A 27,946-nucleotide genomic window follows, 5' to 3' on the forward strand; every position below is an offset into this window, starting at 1 on the left:
AATGATGTTTCCAATTAAATATAATTTACTTGCATATTTTTTGCTCAAAAATCTGGGTTTAATCATCTATCCTCATCCTAAATAACAGTTGATTCACTAAAGATTCTAAATTCTAAATTCTAAATTAAGGATCTCTGATACAAACTTGGGACCTTATTCCATGGAAGAAATCTCAAAATCAAATTGATAGGTGGATTTTTCTGCTCAGTGCCAATTAACTATTTTTATATTTCAATGTTTTAATTTTTCATTTTCAGTGTCATCCTTTCTTCAATGTATAGAGCCTTTGCAACTTTCAAGGTTCCTGAATTTCCCACTGAAAAGTACTAGACATATGACTCAGTCTAAACCAATCAGGCAAGGTCTCCTGGAATATGACTTAAAGCACAGCAACCAATGTCTTTATATCATAGGTACTAACATACCCTCCAGAGGCAAATAATGTTCCTTGTTTCCAGTTCCCTAGATGTCTGCAGCACTGTGGTTCATATTTTTTCTATCTATTCCTTAGCTATCTTACCAATATTCTCCACTGTTTATTTCTGTGCTTTATTTAGGCAAAATGAGGCTCTTAGAGCTTATGAAGACAGGATCCTAATAAATTAATGGCAATATATATCATTTTAAAATGAAAATAGCTTACATAAATATAGTATAGTTCCTTTGTCATAATTAGTTCCAAATTTAAAGCGCAAATCACTTACACTTTTTTCTGTCCATCCACTCCTCTAGTTCTGCAAGGTTTATAATTTGTCTTGTTTTCCAAAGCCCGAGTCGATATTTAACACGATAGATTAGTCCCAGATACATGGCTATAACTGCTTTCAAATTTGGTCCATGATACAAAGCCTATAAAATGGTAGGAGAGTCAGTTAACTCTTTATACATTAAATTCCCTTTGTATTTATTTTGATTTATCCCTTTTCTTCTATTTCACCCAATTTCTTAGGTTATGGCTATTCATTGTTTCTTATGGAGCAATAGAATTTCCCTGAAGAACAAAACTGCACTGAGTTGCTGTGTCATCAGATATTCATACTCCCCATGGAGTAGATGATTCACTGGTGGTTACTTTCTTAGATGCTTCATAGGTTGGTGTGTAGATATTTCCATAATCTATAACACATTTTGGATTTTGTTCTATACCAGGTAATTTTTTTTCATTTTTTATAAGTACATATGTGTTGTACATCAGGATCGCATTCATCATAGGGAAATTATACTTAATACATAATATATCTTAATTCTTTTTTTTAACAAAAGCATTTTTCCTTCCATTCTCTTTTATAAATTACCTTTCCTTTTCTTCCTTTTTCTCTTCCCACTCCTTTCTTCCCCTTCCCATTGGAACATGTTCTTCCTACTTCCCAATATCTACCATCATTTTCTCCTTATTTACTCTTTGGGCTTCTAACACAGGAGAAATGATGTGATATTTAAGCATGTGTGTCTGATTTATTTTACTTAAATTTATGATCTTGAGGTACAACTATTTGCCTAAAAGTGACCCAGGTTTATCTTCTTTATGGCACAGTAATACTGTATTGTATATAAATACCACATTTTCTTTATCCATTTATCTATTGATGGGCATATGAGTTTTCTATTGTAAACTGTTCTTCATTAAACATGGGTATTCGTACATCACCATGACATGTTTTTAATTTTCTTGGAAAGATAAGACAGCTGTGTCAGATAGAATCTCTAGATTTAGTTTATTGAGGCATCTCCACACTGATTTCTATAATGGTTTTATCAGTTTACATTCTCACCAGCAATGGAAGAGGGTTCATTTTTCCCCACAGTTTTACCAGTATTTGTTGGTGGTTGATTTCTTGATGACAGACATTCTTTCGGGAGTGAGATGAAATCTCAGCATTGTTTCAATTTGCATTTTCTTTCAGTGTGTGTGTGTGTGTGTGTGTGTGTGTGTGTGTGTGTGTACGCGCATGCGTGTCTTTTTGACACAGGATTTCACTCTGCAGTTCAGGCTGGCCTCTAACTCTCAACAATCTTCCTGCCTCATCCCGTGGAGTATTGGAATTATAGGCCTATGTCACCATACCTGGATAATTTGCATTTCTGGATGACTAGAGATTTTGAACATGTTTTTCATATATTTACTTGATGATTGTACTTCTTGATCTGAGAAGTATTTGGTCATTTCAGATGTATATTTTTGGATTAGATCTGTAAATTTGGAGGGTCTGGTAGTTTTGAGCTCTTTATATATTCTAGACATTAATCCTTTGTCTAAGAGGTAGGTGGTAAAAGTTTTTTTTTCCATTCTTTGGTTTGTCTATACACACTGTTGGTGATTTCCTTTGTTGCGTAAAAGCTTTTTAATTTGATGTCAGCCAAGTTTTTTACTCTTTGTAGTATAACATTTGTGATCAGAGTTCACAATATCTTTGCCTACACCTATGTCTTTTAGAGTTTTATCTAGTCTATCTTCCAGCAGACTATTTGTTTTTACATTTAGAGCTTTGATCCACTTTGATTTTAGTTTAGTGCACTGTTAGAAATATGGATCTAGTTTCTACTTTTGTCATGTGGAAAGCCAGTTTGTTAAAGAAAGTACCTTTGTTCCCATGAAGGTATTTAGCCTCTTTGTTAAAGATAAGGAGGGTGAGTATGTGCACTTTGAGTTGTTTCTGTATTTTCTATTCTGGTCCATTGATCCTCAAGTCTGTTTTTATTTATTTGCTTATTTTTGTTTTTTTGGGGGACAGAAGTACCATGCTGTTTTTATTGTGGTAGTTTTGTAGTACAACTTCAAATCAAGGATTGTGATGTCCCTGCTCATGGTGTCTTGCCCTTATTTTCCAGAATTACCTTTGCTATTCCCGGTGCCTTCTGGTACTATATGAATTTTACAACTGCTTTTTTGGTTGTGAGAGATGTGGTACTGATATTGAATGTAGATGTTTTTATCAGGATTGTATTAAATCTGTGTAACAATTTTGGGAACATGGCCATTTTCACTGTACTGGTTCACTATACAAGAACAGAGTCTATCTTTCCATTTTCTGATATCCTCTCTGCTGTCCTTTACCAGAGTACTATAATTTTCAATGTAAAGGTTTGTCAGTTTCTTTGTTATATTGATTCCTATATATGCCTTTTTTCTTGATGCTACTGTGAAAGACGTTATTTCCCTTATTTCTCTTTCAGTGAGTTATTTGTCTACAGAAATACTATTGATTTTGAGTGTCAACTTTGTATCCTGTTAGGCTACTGGATATATTACTAATTCCAGTACTGTTTTGTTGTAGATTTGGGGGTTTTCTACATAGAATATCATATCACTGGCAAATAATGATAATTTAACTTCTTTCTTATCCATATTTATTTTATTTCTTTCTTTTATCTAATTGCTCAGGCAAATATTTTCAGAAGTATATTCAACAGGAGTGGTGATAGTAAACACTTGACTTATTCCTTATTTTACAGAGAAAACTTTTTTTGACCATTTAGAATGATGCTGGCTGTAGGTCTGTCATAATTTTTGTAAGATTAAGATGACCTTCTAGTCCACTTTTTTTAGAATTTTTTTATCATAAATGAAAGTTACACTTGGTTTTTCTGCATTTATTGAGATAATCTTCTGGTTTTGTCTTTGGTTCTGTTGCATATGTTGAGCCATATCTGCAGTGAACCATATCTGGGATGAATCCTACTTGGTCATGGTGTATAATCTTTTTGATGATTCATGGCATTCTGTTTTCCAGTATATTATAGAGAATTTTTGCAACTCTGTTCATTAAGGAGATTGGCATGTAGTTGGTTTTGTGTTGTTGTTGCTTTGGGAGGATTTTGTTGTTGTTGTAGTTTGTTTTTTTGTTTGTTTGTTTGTTTGTTTTTTGGTTGGTTGGATACTTTTCTGATTTTGGTATCATGGTAATGCTTGATTTCAGGAATGTTGGGTAACATTGCTTCCCTTTCTATTTCTATTAGGGTCCTTGAGGATTTGTGGTTTTAGATCCACTAGGGTTTTTGAGGACTACTGGTTTTAGATTAGTGGTTTTAGAGTTTTTAGAGAAATCAGCAAACCTGAGTTTTTCTTTGCTGGTAGTTTTTTTCATTACTTCTTTAGTTTCACTGACTGATAATGGTCTATTTAGAGATTTTTATCTTCTTGATTCAGCTTTGGCAATTCATGTGTATTTAGGAATCTGTCCATTTCTCCTGACTGTTCTCTTATTAGAGCACATGTTCTCAAAGTAAATAATGTTAACCTGAATTTCTACAGGATTTGTTGTAATTTTGCCTTTTCCATTCCTGATTCCATAGATTTGGATATCCCCCCACCCAGCCTTGTTTTGATTAGGTTGGGTAACGGCTTATTTATTTTATTTAATCTGTACAGGAACCAACTCTTTGCTTCAATGATTCTCTGTATTATTTTCTTAGTATCAATTGCAATCATTTCTGCTCTGATTTTTATAATTTACTCCCTCATACATGTTTTGGGTTTAACTTATTCTTCCTTTTCTAAAAACTTGAAGTTCTACACTAGGCTATTTATTGGAGTTTGTGCTGATTTTCTGATGTGAGAATTTACTGGTATAAATTTCCCTCCTAAGACTGTCTTCATTATATATAGCCCATAAGTTCTGCTATGTGATATCAGCATTATCATTTAATAGCAGAAATTGTCTAATTTCTTCTTTAATTTCATTTGCAACCCTCTGGTTGTTCCAGAAGGTATTGTTTAATTTCCATGTGTTTATGTAGTTTTGTGGTTTCCTTTGTCATTGATTAAGTGGGGTCATTTCAACTCCTTGCATTTAATAAGCACATTCTATGAGCTAGTATGTAGCTAGTATGTGGTCTATTTTGGAGAAAGTCCCATGTGCTGCTCAGGATAATATGTATTCTGTTGTTGGGTGGAATACTGTAGATATCTATCTACTCAAAGTTTCAGTTCAGTTCTGATATTTCTTTGTTCATTTTTTTTCTCTAGTTGATTGTCTGTGACAGTGGAATATTGGTGTTCCCCATGACAACTCTATTAGTCTTTGTCTGATTTTTTATCTGTTTGCTTTACATAGTTGGGTGAGCTGGTATTTGAAATCCACTTTGACTGCTAATAGAGTAGTTACCCTTGTTTCCCCCATTCTGGGTTTCTATTACATGAAATATACTGCTTCCCATTTTTTGCACCTTTTCAGTCTATGAATTTCTTTTTGAGTTAAATGTGTTTCTTGTATGATGCACACTGTTAAACCTTATTTCTTTTAATTGGTAAATTGAGGCCATTTTCATTGATGGTTATAACTGATGGGTATAGACTTATCCTTGCCTATTATTATCCTTGCCATTATCTCTCCCTTCTATTTAATTTCTTGCAATAATTCTATTGGGATTCTTGGAATTGTTGTCTTTTTCTAGAATATCCTTCAGAACTTTTGGAATGCTGGTTTGATGGTCATGAATTTCTTCTGGTGTTCTTTATTGTGGAAGTGTCTCATTTTTCATCAATTTTGAAAGATAATTTTGTGGAGTACACAAATCTGGATTGGAAGTGTGCTTTTAAAGCTTAAAATATTTCCCTTTAAGCTTTCTTGACTTAAGGGTTTGTGCTGAAAAATGTGGGTTTGTTTTGCCTAGCAGCTTTAAATGTTCCATTCTTGTATTAAATTTCTGGAATCTTGACTATTATAAGCCTTTGTGTAGTGTTTTTCTCATTGTAGCTATTTGGTCTCTATATTCTTCACTTATCTGTATATAAAATTCTTTTTCATTGCCTGTAAAGTTTTCTGCTCTTACTTCTGTAATTCCCTTTGTACTATCTTTGATTTTTTTGTTGATTCCAATTTATCTTATATTAATCTTCTTTCTATAATTTACCAGTTGTTCAATTGATTTTTGTGGTTCCTTCCTATTTCCAAGAAACCTTTCATCTGATGATCATGAGTCACAAACCTGTATTTTACATCTGATATTCTTTCTTCACATTGGTTGACTCTGCTGTGTATACTTTCAGTAGAATTTTTAATCTCATGGACTTTTATTTGAGTGTGTCTCATGAAATCCAGTTCTTCTCTGTTAGGCATTAATGGTTTCCATGTCTTTCCTAAACTCTTCTATTTTTTATCTATATCTTATACAATGTTCATCAAACATTTCCTAAATAGTAGTCATCATGCCTTCAATTATCTGCATAAATATTTCTTTTTTGACTTTGTCAAAAATTTGTTGATCGATTTTGTTATTTGTGCTGCTACCACTTCAGAAAATTCAGATGGGTAGCTTTTGATTTCTTCTACCTCAATGCCCCATGGCTTTGCGTTGGGTGAGTGGTGGGTGTTGGGTTGCATCTTGTTTCCTTGTTTTATATTTTCTTTATTTTTGTTAATTTTTTTCTGTGTTGATGTTTGTAAATTGCCAATAATCTATTACCCTTATTACTAGTATTGACAGCTCTTGTAGAAATGACTACTTTTAGATATGTCTTTTAGGAATCCTGGCTTTTGGCCTTTTGTCTATCCAGAATCCTACCTCTTCTATTTATTAAAAATGAAAATTTTCAGCTTGTTTGGCCTTGCACTTACTTCTTTGGTGCTGGAGTGTAGTATTGCTTCTGACCACAGACAATCTAGGTATTGACATACAAGGAAGAGAAACTGATCACAAGCACAAACTATAAAATGACACAATGTTATAAATAATATTAGCCACTTTAGCAATAGTTAAAAGATTTAAAGACATTTAACAAAATCTAAGATAAATCAGAAAAATGTATACAGTGAATATTCATTCAATAGAGCAATTTTATCTATGATGAGAAAACTTAAAAGAGGAAGAGGGAAAAATAGAGAAATGACAGAAGAAAAAAGATTAGAAGCAAGGATGGAGGAAAAATGTGAATGATTCAAGCCTCAGGAAACTGGTGAGGACTATAGCAGAGAAATAAGAAAAAAAAAACAAATAAAAGCAAGAGTAGTTCTAAACTAAACTAAAAACAATATTTGCATGCACTCAAAAAAATTTAAAACACAAATGATCAAAATGTTTTAAAAAAGTAAGACCAATAGTAAAGCAAAGCAAGAAAGAAAGAAAAGAGAGAGAAAGAAAGAAGAAAGAGAGAGAGAGAGAAAATTCCTCTGTGTTTTCAAGCCTGTATTTATCTTCTGGGTCTACAGTTTTGTGGCAGTGTCCAACTCAAGGCATGCCTCAGGTCTTTCTAGCAGACAAGGAAGGCATTCAAAAAGCCCAGACCCATGCTGGGTAATCACTAACAAGCTGGCAGTAGGACTAGCGCTGGGTGCTGGTTCTGGGACTTTTGAATACACAGTAATTCAGGCTGAACCTGGCCTCTTGTCAAGGGAGTGGGGCCTGAATCATTTAGTTTATAATACTCTGCATGTTTCTTGTTAGCCTGACCACAATTCTCTTAACAAGGATACCTTGTGTGGTAAGCCACAAACCAGGAGCTGGGGAGAAAGTGCAGATTATCCCCTTTGTTTTTGTGCATTATGATCTGTCTCTCCTATTTCTCTGTAGACTCCAAATTTCCCTCAAAATCCTTCCTGGATCTCAAGGATCAAACTTCCATAAGCTGTTATTTTCCAGTATTCAGATTCCAAATCTTGGGGATTTTTATTTGTTGCTGCTTACTGCTCTGACATCTTCTCAAAAGCCCCTAAAATGTGTAATTGTTGCTTAACTTGTCCACTCTGGGTGCTCAAATCATTCTTTTCTTTTCAAATTTTAAATTCACATCCTTTCCTTATTTTTCACTTGGGTTTTTCAGATTTTTCTTGATTTATAAAAATTCTTCAGACATTAAAGAAATCAATGCTTTTTGTACATGGTTAACATTTTTAGGTTGCCCGTGATTACATATATATATATACATATATATAACTTCACCTGTGTTAGTCATGTTGCCCAACACTGAGATGCAATAGTCTACATTCTTTAAAGGAGAAGATTAATTTGGCTTAGGTTTTGAAGAACTTTAGTCCACGGTCTGCTGGCTTCAAGGCAGAAATATCATGATGCAATGTATGGTGGAGTAGAGCTGCTTAGTTCAGGGCCACTAGGGAGAAGAGCAAGAGAACAGTTCCAGAGAGGAGGGAACTAGAGTCCATACATAGCCCCTAAGGCCATGCCTTCAGGACATGCCAAGACACACCCAGAAGTGTGGTCTAACAATCCCTTCAGCAGATCCTGAAGATGATAATCCACCCTAACAGCCATATCACTCCCATTGCCACATCGCACCCAAACAAATCTTTATTAATCATATCAATTCTCCAAATAAGCAAAATAATGCTAATAATTCTGCCAAACACAATATTACTATCCTGCGTACAGAAATGTAACAATCCATTCCCCAAGTCTCAACAGTTCCAGCATTTTTCAAAAGTCCAAGTCAAAGTCTCTTCTGAGTCTCAAGACAAATTCTTTGCCATAAATCTCTATAAAAATAAAATCAAATTACATAATTCCAAGATAGAATGGCACAGAGTAAACTTCTGCACTTCAACAGGAAGTAAAAAAGGAGTTATAAAAGAGTTGGAGCAAAGTAAGACTGAAACTGTTTTGGGCAAACATTAAATCCAAAGCTCCTTTACCTACTTTCAGGGCTTATGGTGATGAGATGTGTATTCCAGAGGAGTTGAGTGACCCCAAACCTATGCACTATACGCTTTTTCTGACTGCTTCCCATATGACCTCTATCTTGGGTAGATTCTACTCGTGGTCTGCAGATATTCAAAGACGTTCCACAATCCTAGGATCTCCAATTTCCTGTGGCTTCCACTGTATCCTTGGCTTTGTTTCAACAACATTGCATGTTGTTCTTTCAGGGACTCACTGTCTGGTCTTTCAGGCCTTCTTTTGAGATCTGAATGAAAGGCACTCTGATCCCACAACTTTTGCATTCTCTAGACTTGTAAAATCAACATCCATTGGATGATGCCAAGATCTATCACCAGCATAAATAGTAGCCAGGCAACTTTGGACCATGCTGCAGTAGTCTCTGAGAACCTGCATAAATGAGCATCATGAAGTGAATACCACAGAATCAATTCTTTAGGCAGAGTGCCCAAATGCTCTCTTCTCAAATGATAGATTTACCCCTTTTCACCTTTGAGCCATCTATGCTTGGGGTCTTCCCATTTTCTTACATGCCTCCAAGCCATCTTTTTTATTATCCTGATGCGAAATACTTGACTTATTTTTAATGATGCTAATCTCTTTAGTACCTACACTTCTTTTGATCCCAACTTTATACAAAATTCCTTGTGGACCAAAATTTAAGTTTTTCAAAAATTTTATTGTCTGCCTTTGTCCTTAGTTCTCATTAAAATCCCAGCTGAAAGCATCCAAGAAGTACTCATTTTAAGCCTGCACATTGGACTGTCTTAAAATTTCTTCTGCCATATTATTTTACCACCCTTAATCCTGGTCTCTTTCAAAGTCTTTCACAAATTTTCTGCCAGAGTGCAACATACAGGACTTCTAGTTCATTCCATAGGTCCTTGTTCCCAACTAAAAGCTCCTGAGCCTGGCCTTATTTACCACATTTCTAGTGACATTCTTGGTCTTCTGAAATCTGACCAAAATCACCCACACCAAGTCACCTTACAGCATCTTAGAGTTTCTCTAGACAATATTCCAAACCTTCCAAACTTCTCTCAAAAAATATTTTCAAAGGCTTCTACACCACACGGTCAGACACAATCACAACTCCACTTCTCCAGTAACCATTTTTTTTTTTGTATTAGTCAGTTTTTCCATTGCGGAGACATAATATCTGACACCCACAAGTTAAAAGAAACAGGTCTGCTTTGGGCTATGTTTTGAGGTAATTCAGTCTATGGATGGGCAACTGTAACGCAGCAACGTCACGTGTGGTAGAGCAAAGTTGTTTAGGTCGTGGTGGCCGGGAAGCAGAGCAGAAGAACAGTTCCAGAGACTAAGGGTCCAGTGAACATCCAAAATCCAAAGCTATCCCTTCACGAGGCACCCAAACTCACCCAAGAACTGTGCTCCACCAAGCCCCTGGGCAGACCCAAGAATCAATAAAGCTGACGGAATAACCTTACTACCAAACCACTTCAAGTCTAAAAATTTTATTTTTAAATTTTTTAAAAGTTTTTCCTGTTTTCTAGATAGCCAATTTAGCTTTATATATCAATTCAATTATTTTTAGAGTTTATGTTTGTAGCCTCATTAATTTGTCTACTTGACTTCATTAGTTTATTTCTTTTTTTAATTTTTTTATTTTCCTGTTCTTTACACCTTGAATTAAGATTTAATTCAACAATTTTCTTTTTCTAAGGATGTAAGTTCACAGACTTGCCTCTGAGCTTTCTAAATATGCTTTGCACACCATTTTTTTAAAAGAAAAAAAAAAAAAAACAGAAAAAAAAATCTTTACATAACTTCCCCAAGGCCCTGTAATCAGTAAGTTGCAAAACTGGTATCAAAACCAGAGAACAAATTATTTAGAATTTAAGTTCTTAAATATGCTTTAAATTTCTGTTAATGTAATCATATTTTATGTTGTGTTTTTGGCCTGGTTTGTGAATTTTTTTTTGTACTAGAACCTTTATTATACTCATCATCATTCTTGCTCCTGCCATATTATTTTCTCTTTAGTGTAAATCTTTTTTAATCATTTTGTTCTTCACTTTTCTGTGATTCCCTGGTTCTCCTCTAATATTTTAAATATTACACTCACACTATCTTTGTTAGTTTATTACTATTATTAATGGTACGTTATTTCTTGCTTAGTTAAATAAAAACTAAATTAGTATATTGTCATTAACTTCCTCTTTTACTTTCTCCTTCCTTCTGATGGCAGTTTCTAAGTGTTTATGAATGTCTTCCAATATTCAATAACTTTTTTCTGAGGTGCATTTTTGTCTTGGGTTCAAATAATTTTTGTCATTTAAAGAACATAAACTTGCTGCCATTTTGGAGCATTATAAAACTCAGAGGGAGGCACAGCCAATGTCACATGCTGGTGATCCACATCTCTTTTGTTGCAGATACGTGTCAAAACTTCATCCACTATCTGAAGCTAACTTGGTTTTTAAATCAAAACTAATGATGTTACCAAAAGTGAAACAGTGAAAAAACGATTTGTGTTATAAAGTAGCCACGGAAGCCACAACCATTTTTCAAAGGCAACATTTATAAAGACAAGACTTTCCGGGTTCAATATCTTCACTGCCTTTCTGGATAGTACTTGGCTGGAGTGCCAGGATGTATACAGATCTCACTATTCCTTCTTATTCCTAAACTTAGGTTTCCAGATTCCTACTGAATACTCTACTCAATACCTTTCTGATTTAATCTGTTAGTATGGTTTCTTTTGCCTATAATCAAGCAATGTTTTTTTTTTCCTGCATCCTTAGAACAGAGCAGAAAAGTCCAGCTTGGAGAGTGGTGTGAGAACGGATAACTTCGCTGTGAGATTAATGACCTCGGATAGTCACCAACCTGAATTTGAGTGAGTTCCCTCTGAATATAATAAATTCTATTGGAAACTCAGGTCATCTAATGAGAAAAACCATCTCATATGTCAGGCATTCAGAAGTGCTCATCACTAGGAAGTTCAGTCCAAGAAAATTGAAATGGCCCATCTCCACAGGTCTCATTAGGTGCATTTCCAATGGTCTTCCTCATGGTCATATGTCTCAGATATCGCCTATTTATCGTTTAGTATATGAACATTCACTTTAATTCTAAACATCTCTGAAGACAGAATATACCTTATTTAATTAATATTTATATTAGCAAAATTTCAATTTGAAAGTCATTGTAAATTACTGAGTATAATTTCCCCAATTAATATATAAATTAACACACCAACATTTAATGTGGTTTTCTAGTATGTATCTTCCATTTATCTTTTGCTTGAAATGGGCATATCTTTTTAAAGAGAATGGCTTGCTGGGCAAATTCTATCACCATTGATACCTAGTAGAACTTACTTTCTTTGATTATTAGGTAAGATTACTTTCTTCTCATATTTACTGGTTATTTTCTGTTTTTCTAACTGTGAAATATAACTCATGTCTTCTATACTTTTTCTATTATTACTATGTTTATTATTAGTTTACAAGTGGTATTTATATGCTTGGTTTTCTTAAGTCTAATGTCATATCTTAGTAAAAGTTTTCTCACTTTGAAGTTTTAAATTTCAAACCTTATAGACCTGTAAAAGATATGTTAACCACAACTATTGATACAGCTTTGTCTAAACATTAACAGATGGCAATATCTAAAAAGAGTGTTTATTCAAAAGCCTTACAAAAAGAAAAGTAAAACTTTTAAGTACTACACACACACATATACAAATAAAAAATTAAGTATTCTAAATCATTATCTTAAGCACACACTTAGAAACACACACCTACAAATATGCATGCCAGAAATACAGAAACATTAAATGTTCTTTATTCATTTAGTTCACTAATGAATTAGTGATGCTCTTAACCACACACAGCTGAAGAATGTGTCTTTCTTTCAGGTTTGGCTGTTCTTACCATTTGTCAGACCTCCCCTCCCTGTCCCCTGCTGTTGTCCCCCATTCTTATTTAAGTCAAAATGATTACTACTCCCTGAGGCACAGCTCAATCTCTTGTCATTTAACATAGAAACTATAAGTACACATTCTTGATGAACATGATCATTGAGTAGAAATAAAAATGTATTATCTCCCTCAACATCTGCAAAATGTTAGCAGCAGCACCAGATGGTCACAGACACAGTGCCTCTCCACATGCTGTCACTGTCAGTCCAATTGAGTCTACAGTGCCAGGTGGGCACCTAAACCAGGCTTGGCTTTTGGAAGGAGAGTCCAGCATCTATGGTGTCCATGACCTGAGAAAGGACTCCATCATCATTTTGCCATGATTGAGCATGCATCCCCAGAATCATCTAATGCTTTGAAATTCTTTGGGGCTGGACAATTTACATTTGACTTTCAAGGTGGAATATGGTACTTCACAGATGTATAATTTTAGATAAGTTCCATGTACCTGTCTGTGCCTCAATTTTAATATATACTGAATAAAACTATACAACCAAGACGATTGGTCCTATTCAGACTCTTGATTATCAGTCTCATCTGGGTTCTCAAAGTAATCTAAAATTTTATTTCTACTTTTCTATGCATCTGTTCTATCATTTTCTATATTAGTTCAAGCTCATCAAACATGAAAATTTGGTCTAAATACTCTCTGTCTCTGTCTCTGTCTCTCTCTCTCTGTCTCTCTCTCTCTGTCTCTATCTGTCTCTCTCTCTCTCTCTCTCTCTCTCTCTCTCTCTCTCTCTCTCTTTCTCTCTCTCTGTCTCTTTGTAAATGGTCTGGTCCTATATGTCACAAAACAAGAGGGAGAAAACTATTGACTTATCTAAATCCCAGATCCTCCCTCCCTGCCGCAATCTAAACACTAGGCTGCATCTGCAACATTCTTTGTTGACTGCTAGAGAAGGAAAACAAGTTTTCTCTTACTTAAGGTTAATTCTGTGAAGTGTCTTATACACCTCCCCCACAAATCTTAAAGACCTTAACTCTGATGCACCATTTTTCCTTTTATTGACTTTTTCCAGTGAATACTTAAGTACATTGAAGTAGGTTTCATCTTCTCTAAATGTTATTATCTCAATTTATCTACTTCAGATATTTTCCTTTATGAACTCATTGTTACTAAAACCGTAAAGCTCTGCCAACATCATTATTATTGGTAGATTGAAAACTACTGACCTCCTTTTAATTGCATTATGTTTTTATTTGATAGAAAATAATATATATTTCCAGATGAACAAGTAAGTCTGTTGTGTTGGAGTCTGCATTATTTTTAAAACTACTTTAAAATTAATTTATTCATACATTTTAGATATACATAATTATAACATTCATCATAGGGAATTTGTATCTGTACATAATATATCTTGATTCTTTTTATCCCTTCCTTTCAACCCCTCACCTCCTTATTTTCAAAAGCTTTGTTTCTATTTTTTCCTTTTCTCTTCTTTGTCATCTTTCTTTTCTCCTTCTCCCTTCCCTTATTTCCTTCCCCATTTGAATATTTTTATGCCTATTTTCCCATACCTATTATAAATTTCAGTCCTTATTTACCCTTTTAGTTTCTCACATCAGCAAAACAATGCAATATTTAAACATGTGTGTCCAATTTATTTCATTTAAGACTATGGTTTCAAGGTTTACCTATCTTTACCTATCTTTGAACTTCTTTACTCTAGCATATTCTGATTTTCCTCTTACCTTTCTGCCTACTGCTTTAGTGCTTGTGAAATACTTAGCTTCTGCTTCTCCTTACACTTAGTCTTTCTCAGTTTTTCCTTTACATGGTACTCTGCTCATGCAACAAACTCTCCTTGGACAGTGACATTTCCTATTATAATAATAATGATAATCAAATTTGTAGTTGGGGCATAGTCCACAGAAGGAACCCTTGGTAAGGAGATTGCATCAAAATAATTAGAAAAAAGTTTTCAAATTTCATGTCCCATGACCCCAGTTTGTCATTATGCAGCCTCTAGCCTTCCAAAAGTAATTTATTCAAAAATATTAGTAGGCTGCTAGTAAGTCCCAGTAATGTTCCAGACCTTATGAATATAGTATTGACTGAAAAGTTTCTGTACTCTGAGAATACCACTCTAATACAAGGAAAAGTAATACAATAAGCAAATATACAGCAGGTGGCAGTATGTGTTATGAAGAACAATAAAATGTTATTAATGGGATAGTGGCCAGTGTAGGAATTATTTTATACAGAGTAGTAGGAGGTAATGAGCAAAAACGTGAATGAACTAAGAGAGTCATACCAACTGGAAGGAGAAGCTTTCTCAGAGATAAAATGAGAACAACTGTCAGACTGAGCAACTTTTATGGGCAAGAGAATTTTACATCCTTCCTCAGGTATGTTTCAGTTAAAAAGAATTTAAGAATCACTGATGAATCCCAAATCTTCTTCTTTCACCCAATCTTCCTTGTGAATTCTAGACCAATATACCAAACTGCCTCTAAGACAGCTCAAATATGACTCACAAACACTTGAAATTCATTGTTCTAAACCGGATTCTGCCTCATTCCTTCCCTCTCTCCTCTTACACTTAAAACATCTACCAGGATGCCTAAGACAAAAACCCGAGAGTCAATCTTGACTTCTCCCTCAGTATCTCTACATGCAATCAAACTCAGAGTCACCTAATCTTCATTTATCTCCATTTAACCTCAAGCCATTACCACCATGCACTGGATTAGTGAAAAAGCCTATGAGACGTTCTCTCTCCATATTGTCCCTGTCTTTTCCACAACACCTGATTCACAGTTAATAATTTTTCTGATATAAAAATCATGTTATTGATCTCCTTTATTGTCACCTATTCCAATAAATGAAGTACAAAGTGTACTTCTTACAAAATACAAAGTATAAACCACTTAACATGTTTTCAAATATTTGTAAGTTGACTGCTGTCTTCAGTTTCTTCTACTGCTATTGCATTCTCAACTATCCTCCAGGATGCTGAATAATCTATCTCATCTAATATCTTTGATACTGTCTGTCCCTGTGCCTCCCAGCGTCCCAGTCTGACAAGATACAACAACGTTTCACCATCCAGTTCTCAGAACAACCAGCCTCCACAGCAGACACAGCCTTCAAGTTAAATGGCACTGCTGCATGTACAAACATCCAGGGTCTCCTCTAGTTACCTCTATCACTCAATGGACTCTGTGCTCCATGAGGTCAGATATCAGGAAAGAAACTGAACCCAATGTACATTAGCTATTATGAAATATTTAACGGTATATTACTGAATAAATGAACAAAATTCTTCATGAATCAACACATTTATTTAATAAAAGTGTTGTGTTCAAGTTTATCTATATCATGGGGTTCCCTGAAGAGGCTACAGAATTTTTTTTACAATTTTTGCTGGATTGTTATTTATTTTTCTATGTGTGAGTTGATGAGAAGCAATTACTACTTTATCAAATTTTCAGAGGACTTTAAACTCCCCAAAATATGAAGATTGTTGAAGTATGCTCAAGATGTTCCTACAGTAAATTTAAAACTCAAATTTTCTGAGATTGTTCCAATTTTATCTATTTAGCAAATATTACTCAAACTGAATTTCAAATATTTTTTTCTTAATGAACTCTCAGCCATTCAAATTTCCTGGAGTTATAGCTGTATTTGGCAAAAGTAACTGAATGCATCATCTTCAGGTCAAAATTTAAAAACTTTTATTATAAATATTCAAAGGACAATATTGAAACTAAACAAAATCTTAAAGACTTACACTGAGGATATTACTTTATTCCTGTATATTTAGGATATTTAGGTTCTTATTACTTACACCAAAATATGCTAACAAACAGCATATATTTTTAAAAGAAAAAGGCATTATAAATGGTGGAATTTTGCTAGTAGTTAAGTATAGCAATCTTCCTAGCCTCCTGTAAGATAATTAGATACAACTTCATTATTTCCAAACAAATCTAGACTTGAGAGACCTGCACATGAACATGAAATAGTGGGAAATGCACACTCCCTTGAGTGACCTTTAAGTGATACTGTAGAAGACACTGTCCACAGTAAAAGCTCTAAAGTGAATCCAATACAACTTTGAAACTTTCCCAGTGGAGAGGCTGTCACAGTGCTGACAATTATCCCATGATTTGCCATGCAGCCTCCAGAGCAGGAAGTTTATCAAAATCCCCAGAGTGGCAACCCTTCATGTAGGCACAATCCTAGAAGTATTATTTATCACATTACAGACCTGTATTGCTAGCGTTTTGACAGTAGGCAAAAAACTAACTGTATCAACAAAGCAGTCATCCAACACAAAAAACGTCAACCAATCATGAAATTGTTAAAAAAAATCAGCAATCATAATATTTTAATAATCAGTACAAATCAACAATTTAGTTTACATTGGCTCTGATCAGCTAAAGTTAGTTTCCCACAATTCCATTCAAATTGTGTCTTCCCTTAAGAATTTAACATTTTCCTTACCAGTCTCTCATCTTCAACCTCATCTTGGCCCTATTCTTACTCTCTCCGTTTTCACGACCCATTTTTGTGCCAGAAGTTATGGATGCCTACAGTCTTCTCTGATAATAGGATATGCTATAATGAGATTGCATGGCATATCTCAAAGGTGAAAACAGAATTTTAAGGAAATAAAGGGCTATCAAAGATTATAAGGTGGGATAAGGTAACCAGTGTGAAATATTTTCAGTGTATCAGAAGATTCAATGAAAATAGGTTCACAAGAAAAGAGGCCAATTAAGAGACTCTTGTCCAACGCTAATTCATGACAATAAAAAAAAAACCTACAGATATTCAGAATAGCTAATCTTTACCTCAATCTTATAAAAACCACCTATAACATCAACTGACATTATTCTAAATGGACAAAAACTGAAAGCTTTCACTCTAAAATCAGGTACAAAACAAAGATTCCCATTGTCACCACTCCTATTCAATATAGTTCTGGAAGTATTAGCTGGAGCAATTAAGCAAGAGAGAGAAATAGAAGGAATAAAGATAGGAAAGGAAGAAATTAAATCATCATTATTCACAGATGTCACAATATTCTACATAGAAAACCTCAAAAACTCCACCAAAAGACTTCTAGATTAAATAACCAAATTCAAGTAGTGTATCTGGATACAAACTCAATACTCAAGACTCAGTAGCATTCCTATGAACAAACCACAAAGTTACTGAGAGAGAAATTTGGGATACCACACCCTTAACAAGAGGACCCAAAAGAATGAAATACTTAGGAATCAATCTAACAAAGGAATTAAAAGATCTATACACTGAAAATTACACTACTCTGAAAAAAGAGATTGAAGAGGATGTCAGAAAATGAAAGATATTCCTTGCTCATAGATAGGAAGAATCAACATAGTAAAAATGGTCATATTCCCAAAGTTGTTACACAAATTTAATGCAATCCTGATCAAAGTATCATTAATATACCTCACAGAACTAGAGAAAACATTCCTAAAATTCATTTGTAATCAAAAGAGACCTAGAATAGCAAAAGCAATCCTGGGCAAGGCAGTGGGCATTACAATACCTATCTTGAAATTAAAAAAAAAAAAAAAGCAGTCCTAAGAATCAATGGAACAGATTAGAAGATTCAGACATAACTCCAAATCACTGAACCACTTTATTTTTGACAAAGGGACCAAACATGATCACTGGAACAAACACGGTCTCTTTAATAAATGGTGCTGGAAAAAGTGGCTCTTTACATGCCAAAGAGTGAAACTAGGCTCATGTCTATCACCATACACTAAAGTAAAGTCAAAATAGATCAAATCTGAATATTAAAACACAAACATTAATTACAATGAAAGAGAAAGTAAGTAGAAATCTTGAAGACATAGGTATAGGCACAAAGTCCATGAACAAAACCCAAACTGTCTGGGAAATGCTTCACAGAATCAAAAAGTGGAACCTCATCTCATTAAAACACATTTACAAATCAAAAGAAATCGCCAACAGAGTAAAAAGACCTTTTTTTTCATAAAATAAACAAAGAGATTTGCACATGGCCATATAGGCAGAGATAAATGGAAACTCTGGTAAGAAGCACAGAAAAGAAGAATGAAAGAAATGTAACCAGTGGTTATGGCAGTAAAGAAGTCAAAGAGAATTCCAGGTTTATGGCTTCAAAATAGTTACTCCTATACAACAATACAGGTAGTACAGGAGAGCAAGTGCTTTAGGGAAAAATAAGTTCATTTAAGGTATGTAAAATGTTTCAGGGCACAATTTAATTCTTGAGTCTGGAACTAAGGAGCAAGATCTGAAATAGGGTTTTAGATCAGAGTACTTTAGCCATTGCTAAAGTAGTTTATGTTGGTGATATGATATGCAGAGTCCTTAAATCTGACATAGCCCTTAAATCCGGCATAGTCCTTAAATCTGACAAAACAAAAGTCTGAATTATAACTGCCATTAACTACCTATTTTGACCACATAGTTTAACTTCTCAAGGCTTCAATTTTTTCGCCTATAAAACAGATATAGTAGCAACCTCCTAGAATTACTAATAGAATAAGTAGAGTTTACTTTTGCCAATGTTTTATGTGGACTAGCATATTTAATCATCAGAACCACATGTGTACATATTACATATTAATGGAATGTGTACATATTAATATGTGCATAAATTCATAGCCAGAGACAAGCAGATGGATCCCCCTCCCCGCACCCCCAGTGTCAGTATGTTCTGAAGCAAACGTGGTCAGGACACCTACCTGCCAGCCCACGCTAGCAGGTTCCTCCCTCAAGAGCAATGTATTACAGAGAATTCACCTGCTCTATTTTTTCTCACTATAGTTGGGTTCCTCAGCCTTAGCCCTGAAGGTGAGGACATTCTCTCTGATTGACAAGATCTGTCCAGTCAAGTTCTTCCACATTAGGCCAGCCAACGTAAGTCTTTCTAACTTGTTTTGAAAGGCAGAATTGTTCTTTATAAATGTTGCTCAGGTAGATATGGTGGGGAGGGAGTTGATAGTTCCTTTTAATTGAGACATAAATGTTCTGCAAGAATATCCAGTAGTATGGGAAGTGGAAATATGTTGCTCTAAGCAGAGAATAAATAGCAAAAGAGAAACGACTGTAGCAGCAAGGGAAGTTTGTCCTAGTTTAAGGGCAGGTGGTTCCAGACTATGGAGTTAAGGGCAGGACAGTTCTTTGGTTCAGACCACGCAAGCTGGCACAACCTATCTCTATCATTAGAGCAGATTATTCATAATGTTCTTAATAAAAAATATACAGATGGAAATCTACTTAGAAAACTTATGAGCATATTGACCAAGCAACTATTCAAAATTCTAGTTAATTAAATCTATATATTAAATTTTAAACACATTATAATATATAATGCTTGCCTTACCTTGGTCATTAGTCTTTGAAGTCTTTTGCGTTCAAGCCACCCCCTGATATGTGCTTGTAGATTAGTAATCATTTGAACTACATTTTTGGTAATTTTGATTTTTTTTCTTCCTTTGAACACTTGGAAGATTTCTATGTGTGGTCCAATTCTTTTAACTTTACTCTCCAATTTGTCAGTTTTATTTAGAATATCTTTCCTCCTAAAATAAAATATAAAAACTTCTTAGAGGTAACAAGATAAAAAAAATCTTCTGCAGTTTTAAATGCTTTCAAAGATAACGATATTGACATAGGGAATGTATTTTAATTTTTACATAGAATTCAATGTATGATATTACTTAGACATGTCGACCAGGTTCTCAAAGAAGGTTGCATGATATAGAATCAATATATTAGCATGTATAAATTTAACTTTCTGAGAAAAGGAAGTTGCAAAGAAAGTGAATTTATCTGAATTTATTCACAATTATTCAAAAGAGAATATCTTCATATTGTGGGGTAGATTAGTCCAGGAATTTTCCTGTCTCTGGAGCTGCTTTAAATTGAAAACTACCTTACAATGATTACGTTACGATCCAAATCTCTCAGTTGAGAAAAAAGTGCAGTATGGTCATTAGAGTCATGGGCTATAGGATCAGCAACAGAAAAGAATCACGCAGGCCGCTAGAATCAGCCCTGCAAGACTGCCATGGATGTACTTTGAGTGTAGATAACCTGCGAGGAAACTGTAGACACCACCACTCTAACAGCTACCTTGGTCACTTTGTATCTACTGTTCTCCCTTTGTGTGTCTGATTTACTTTCTTTATATAGTGGCCAGGTTTTTTTCCAAAGCCTTCTGAAGTCCAAAGTCTAATTATCTTCAAATTCTTAGCATATCCAAATGTTTTTGTTTCTACCTCTCCCAAACAAAGCTGGAGTCCCACTGAGGTTCCAAGTAAATTCACCCCCTAGAGGTGGGTGGTAGTTCAAAAGTGTAGTAATGCATATCAATCTCTAAATTCTAGGTCAAATTTTCCCAATTCTCAGAGTAAACCTCTGGTTGAAATTTTCTCTGTTTTTTTCCCTCCCAGTCTTTTTTTGATTTCTGCATCAAGCAGGTTCTTGAGCATCTTGTTTTGCTTTGTACATGGTTTTTATTTTTCATCCCTGGCTCATTGAAATGCTGAGGGTCATATTTTGACTAACCCAGCCATTAAGTCTTTGTTGGACAGTGCATAGTATGGAATCTCAGTTCTGTCTTTACTTCATTTATCTTCTTAGTACTTTATCTTAAAGTTTATGATATCTTCTGTTATGACCTACAGCAATTATCATTTGGACAGCAGTATAGTATCAATCTTCAACACCAATATCAGTACCATTAAGATAGTTTTGCAGGAAGTGAAATAAGAATATAGATCAGTCCCATATCAAAGCCTTTTCACAAGAAATAATTCCTAAAGGGCCTTTCCATGATCTTCTTAATCCCAAGTAACTTCAACTGACTACTGAGATTTATTGAGACACTGATAATTTGTTCTCTTGTCTTTACTTTTGATCCTTAACTAAAGATGTATAACTAAGGCTGCTAGTTCTATGAAAAACAAAAATTTTCCCTTCTCTCAAGGGGAAGACAGTTATTCTTGTAAATGATTTTATAACTGCAGTTCTTTTGTTTCAGTGACTGGTTCTTTCTTTCATTCTGTCTTGAGAAAATATCAATAAATTAATAGATGAAAAATATATCTTTTTGTGTACTGTGTAACATATTACACAGAAAAAGTAAAAGTAAAATTGGGAGTAATCTCTGAAATTCATGCATTAGAAATTTATAATTCATGTTGATGGTATTTAGAGGTGGGTTTTTAGAAGGTGATTAGAATTAGAATACTCATCTGGTGAGGCTACCATTGTGGCATTAGTGGCTTTATAAGAACAACTGAAATTCTTTTCCACCACTGGAAAACCGTTATTTTGAGTACACATTGTACTTCATCTAACAAAGGAAAAAGTATTTTAGTGACTTCAACGTATTTTGCCTAGGCAATATAAACTTCTTTATATCACAAACAGCATTCCTCTTAGCAATGCTTGTGATTCATTCTTCCCATTTTTGTGACCAATATTTCTAACATCTAATATTACTAGTGACCATGTGATATTTTGTTTTATTCTTAAGGTAGCTATAATATATGATGACTCTTTTATCTTTCTTGACATCCTTTCCCAAATTCAAATCCAAAATTAAAAAAAAAAAAGTTTCAATGTCTAAATTACACACCAAGTTTGGCATGGCTTGTTACGCGTGTTACATAGTAAACCAAAGGCGGCCCTTGTATATTGACCTCTACTATTGCTTACTTCTTCACATTGGCTACGACTATCAGTTTAAAAATCTGCAGGCTCCAAACTCCAAATACTTACACACTCATTTGTTTTAAACATGTTCCAAATAAGGGTACTCATAGTCCTTTACAGCTTCTTGCTTTGCACATGGCATAAAACTTCACCCATTATATGTTAGTTATCAATCAAATAATTTAGGGCATCAAAAGACCTCAGGCTGCTGATGTCCTCTGCAGCCCTCAGACGCAGCGAGTCCCCCCCATCTTGATGGAGATTACATAGGCAGACAAGTCCCCTTCATACTTTCCTTTTCGTATGAGAGTTCCCTTGCCCTGTTTCCTTACTGGGAAGTGGCTCCAGATCATTCTCTGCAGAAGATATTTGCTATGTCTCACATGCATACCAGCCCCTGGGTGCCCAAATGAACCTTGCGTTGAGTGCCTCAGTTACTTCAGTCATGTTTTCTTTCCTTGATCAATGAAGGAAGGGGCCGGTCCTAATGCTCTTTCCAAGAGATGCCTCTCCTGGCATAACCTCCAAGCAGTTCTGTCCACTGTATCTCACCTCCTAAAGGTTCCACCAACTCCCAGTAGTGCTACAGGCTATAAACCCAATGTGGGGTCACCTAAGATCCAAGCCAGAATGGCTGCCCCTATGAATCTTGGTTGGTCTTGAGAATTGCCTTGGCCTAGGTAATCAAACTGAAGTGATACCTTGTCAGTTCTGAACATGTGCCTTCCAGTTCCATTCTCTCAGAACTTTATTTCTGCATGAGAACAAACCACCCCTCCAAGGAGTCTTTAGAGAAAAAGAAACAAGGTAAAGAAAGGACAAGTTGTACCCTCTCAATTGAGTCTAGATGATACCAGCTGAATTGGCTCAGACCTTCACAATAATCTCATGAAAAGTAATGAACCAGTTTTTTTTAAGTAGCTACCTTTTGTGATGATATAGTGTCAATAGATAATTGACATTCATATTTATATTTTTCACTCAAAGACTAATACAATGGCTGTCCAGTTGGTTTTTTAAAATATTTTTATTGCAGAGGTAAATTATCTCTGCCAAGTAATGGTACTCATGCAGAACACTTCACAAGATTAAAAATTTTTAAATCCTGAGTTTTGTCAGTGATCCTAGGGTCAGTAATATTTCCTTACTTCAAGGTATTCAATGGACAAATTTTCATCGGATGAATATTTATACCCTCAAAAGAGGCTTGAATTTCTCATTATTAATGTCATGAGTCCTTGCTAGATGCATATTGCATTGCACAGTCATATCACCAACAGATGGTTACTGCTTTTCCCTCCCCTTTGCCCCAAGATCCTGTTGTTTGTTACATGTTCATAAATTTTGTTTTATGAAAGAAACATCAAAAGAACAACTGCTTCATAAAGAATGCACCATTTTATTAAGAATTTATAGTGGAAAGGCTTTTCGGTACAACCTATACCCGAAAGGATATCACAACCACGAGCCCACTAGACTAGAACAAAGACTGGAGCAGGATTCAGGATGTTTACATCCAGAAGCGTTCATGCAGCAGTCTGCTTAATTTCATGGGATAGTCTGCTTAACCCCAGACCCAGAATAAAAATTACCTCGTATTGAGTAAACTTAATAGTTATTCATATTTTCTAAGAAAAATGTCAAAACTTCATTCTTTGAATCGATTCATGAGTTTCAATTTATTTGCTGTTACTCGTACAAGCTAAAATGATTTTAAAATGATATAACTTTTAAAATGTAATAATGGCTGCAACTAAACTATCAATGTGCAAGGAAAAAAATTACTGATCAAAGTTTTCACAAAGATTATAAGCTAATAAATTATCAGAAATAAATCAATAGAAATTAAGAACATACTTGTTTTATCTATAAAAAGTTAAACATATAATGCTTTTACTTTTACTGTATCAGTTTTTATTTACAAAATTTTAATAGCAGTCAATCCATTTTTCAACCATAGTATAACTGAAAAATTTACTTGTATCCATTTTCCATGTAGTTTACACAAAGCCATTAAACTAGGTATGATGGCTCCATTAAGGAATATGGGTTCACTTACGTTAAAATGATGTCTGCTAAGCATCTAGAAAACAGGCACACATTGTTGCCAGCATACCAGGTAGAATGTTTACTTCCTGGAAATCACAGAATATTGTACAGGTACATATTCTCTGTGGTCAGTGTAATCAACATTAATGACAAATATGTACCACTAAAAAGTTAACTTTAAAAAAACAAAGAGAAAGTGGACACTTTTACCACTACATACAAAAACAACCTGGAAGAGACAATAGGGTGATTCTTAATTCCTAAATTCCATAAAAGACCTCACATGGGCAATAAAGATCTCTGTTTCATGAAATCATTTTAAAAGAATATAACACTGAGAGGTTTATCACTCACCTGGACAGCAGTCATACCTGCCTTAGTTTCATGTGATGCTAGCTTTGCTAATCAAACAATATGACTTCTAGGTTTTAACCCATACTTCATTCCCTATGATATTGCAACCAGTCCAATAAGATAAAACTATTCCAATATCAAATCAAAAGGGGATGAATGAACATATTCAATCAAAACTGTGTCATATAAGTAATTCTTGATCACAATGAAGGATCAGAAAGCAAACTGACCTCTTGTCTTCCTTCGCCATGAATACAGACACGCCTCATATCTCATAGTCAGTTGAAAGGGTGTCTCCTACCTTGTGATAAACAAGCACAGGGAATTCTGTCTTACACTCATCTCCAAAGTAACTGGAATCTCAAACCCTTTAAGTTACTACTGAACCCATATCCAAGTAATGATTTTGTCTCATGATACTGATTTCTTGATTTCTTGGATTCAAATACAAACTTTAGCAAATCATTTAGTTTTTGTCCACCTAAGACAACACGTGAGTCATATGCAGACAAAAAATGGTTAGCTCCTTTCATGTAATCTCAGATTTATATTCATTTCCTTCAAAATATACTGTTTATCTTTTTTTCCATTTCTAGGCACCCACCTAAATCTTTTGTTGTAAAACTGTCTTTTCCTGAATTTCAAAGCTTGTATCCCTATTCAAAACATCATTTATGCATAAAAAGTCAACATGTCATGTTTGGTCTTCACTATATTTCCTAATTTTGGAATAATTCCTAAACGTGGTTTTGTGACAATCACATACCTTAAAGTTTAGTAATATTTTTTAAAAGTTTATTGTGATTAATTAAAATAAAAATTGGCCAAAAATAGAAACACATATACAGTAAAGTGTTTCAATAATAATTTTAAGTTGAAATAGAAACAAGAAGGTACTATCATTTACTTTCAAAATTAGGGAGAAAATTCTATAAAACTATCCAATTTCAGCTTTGTTGAAGTTGAGCTCCCAACATTCCTGACTTCATAATCTATTTGACCAAGTGACTTGGCAGTATGGATCAAGAACATATGCCCTAGTAATTTCCTTTCTGGGAATTACGAAAATGGATACAGAAAATGACACATTTATGAAGATATCCACCATAGTTTCATTTATGATACAAAAAATAAGAAATAAATGTGTAAATAAATTAGATTCAAAAAATAAATTACAGGGTCATGAAAGTGAGAAAGTAGGGTTGAGAAAATGCTTATGATTTCAAACATTGATAGTAAGAAAATAAGTATATTAAATTGCATGCATTACATGATTGTAAATTTTTTATGTATAAATAACAGCAGAAAGAAACATTTCAAAATGCATTTGTGGAGGTATTAATGCACTGTTTCTAATCAAGGATGGATCAAAATCGTATGACAAATTATTTTTAAGAAACTCCTGATGAATACTTGCTTTCATTCATTCTGAGTTAATGACTCCTCATAGATTATAAGCAAAATATTAAGACATAAAGAAAATTATGATTTGTTCCTCATTTTCTAATTTTATTGAGACTTTCTGAAAAAGAGCAGCCTGCAAACATTAATAACAGTAATGGAAATAGTAGCAACTTTTTATCAATCATTTACCTTGGAATTTCACCATTGATTCCAAAGGGTTTGTTGAATAAATATTATTATTCTGATTTTATAAATAAGGAAACTGTAACTGAAAGAACTCAGGTGACTTCCTAAGACCATGAATTCAGAACTCAAAGCTCCTAATCCTGTGAGTGATAAAATATAGAGAACAAAAATATCACAGCAACAGAAATCGAGGCACTGGCAACATTCAGTCCTCAATGGTCAGAATGCTTTGTGCATATTCATTCAATAGATTCTGTTACTCAAGTATTCAATGTCTACATGGTCCAAGAAGCAACAGTAGGTGAGATGATGGAATGTATAGAGATGTCAAGATACCTAGTGGCTAGGTGAATTAGGAAATCAGTAAAAATTAGATTGGCTTGGATTCCTAACCAATAAATAATCTCTATGAAACTCAGAAAAATCTTTATTGTGTTAAAAAACAAAGGTGAGTCATTAGAGACCGGTTATAAAACTAGTGTCCACCACCAAAGGGACACAATTGTCCTGATGTCACCTCCTTTTAAACTCACTATAACAAAGTTGAGAGACCAAAGTTTAATGTTTGTGGTTGAATTTTTCATTTGAAGTTTGATAAGTTTATGATCAAGATATCAAATTAAATGATTTACAGAGAGAGAAGAAATCATTAAGCAAAGTTATTTGTGAGAAAAGATACAATAAGTTAACTAGTAAGTTAATCATGTCCTAACATTAGACCCTGAGCTTGGCAAATATGTGAACAGGGAATTTCCTTTCAAATACTAATACTTATATAATAATATCTATTAAACACTAAATCAGTTTTAGAGTTTGGTTCCGATATTGCTACTAATTAGTTTTGGCTGATATTGAAGTATTTTGTATGCTCCACTTATAAAAGCACTGTGTGCCCATCTGTTCATAGGTTGAAAGTGATTAAAGGATACTTATTTTGGCTGTTGTAAAAGCCAAATACATTTTAAGCTGCAAGTATGTGACAAAACCAGTTCAGGTTGCCAAGTTCAGAAAATATATTCAACAATTTGTGATGCTGCCCTCCCCCAACCCCTCTTCCAACCTGCATTATCAAAAAGTAAATATGATGCTTTCCTGATTACACTAGCATGCCTGCTCTGTCCAAATGTTTTGCAATTTAGTTATAATTTACACAATTTACTCTGATTCCTATCTTCTGATACCAAGCTGTGTTGAGGGCTTTCGTTTCCTGTACGTTCAGCCTTGAAGCAGAAACAGGTGATGCCCTCATGCTCTGAATGCAGATTTGAAAGCAGCTGAGTTAATGAGTGAGATAAGTTTTTGGTCTACTTTAATTCTCTAAATGAGGTCTGTTTAGTTGGAAAACAATACATTAAATTCAGTATGGGTGTTAAAGTGTTTTTTAAATAAAAGAATGTAATACATTTTTACACAGTTCAACTTTTGTCTCTGTGTTTTACTATGCCATTTTCAAATCTTCACAAGGGTTCAGTGCTTTGCAGTAGCAAAACCTGTCCACTTCAAAAATAAGAGCCAGGTTTCTGGAACTTTCTAAAAAAAGATTCAGTCTTCATGAAGTGGAAGTTAGCGTCATATTTAATCAGGAAAAAAAGTAGTTTAAATATCTGCATGAGAGATTTTCTTTGGTGCTATCTACTCTGTTACTTGCTTTTGTTAGTATGTTTGTGACACATACTAATTACATTTGTTTGGGG

The 27,946-nt window shown here is 34.3% G+C and overlaps 1 protein-coding gene across 1 annotated transcript in view; it reads right to left on the bottom strand.

The window, feature by feature from the left end:
* Positions 1–27,946, bottom strand: part of LOC134478633 (IQ domain-containing protein M-like) — a 238,757-nt gene that overhangs the window by 143,191 nt on the left and 67,620 nt on the right. The window contains exons 5-6 of the mRNA XM_063260519.1: positions 19,921–20,103; positions 705–849 (exon numbers count right to left, since the gene is read on the bottom strand). Of these exons, the coding sequence (XP_063116589.1) occupies positions 705–849; positions 19,921–20,103 (328 nt within the window). The remainder of the gene's footprint in view (positions 1–704; positions 850–19,920; positions 20,104–27,946) is intronic.

Source organism: Cavia porcellus, unplaced genomic scaffold (assembly GCF_034190915.1).
Source record: "Cavia porcellus strain 051 isolate PalLab524CR breed Dunkin Hartley unplaced genomic scaffold, mCavPor4.1 scaffold_14, whole genome shotgun sequence".
Taxonomy (NCBI): Eukaryota; Metazoa; Chordata; class Mammalia; order Rodentia; family Caviidae; genus Cavia; species Cavia porcellus.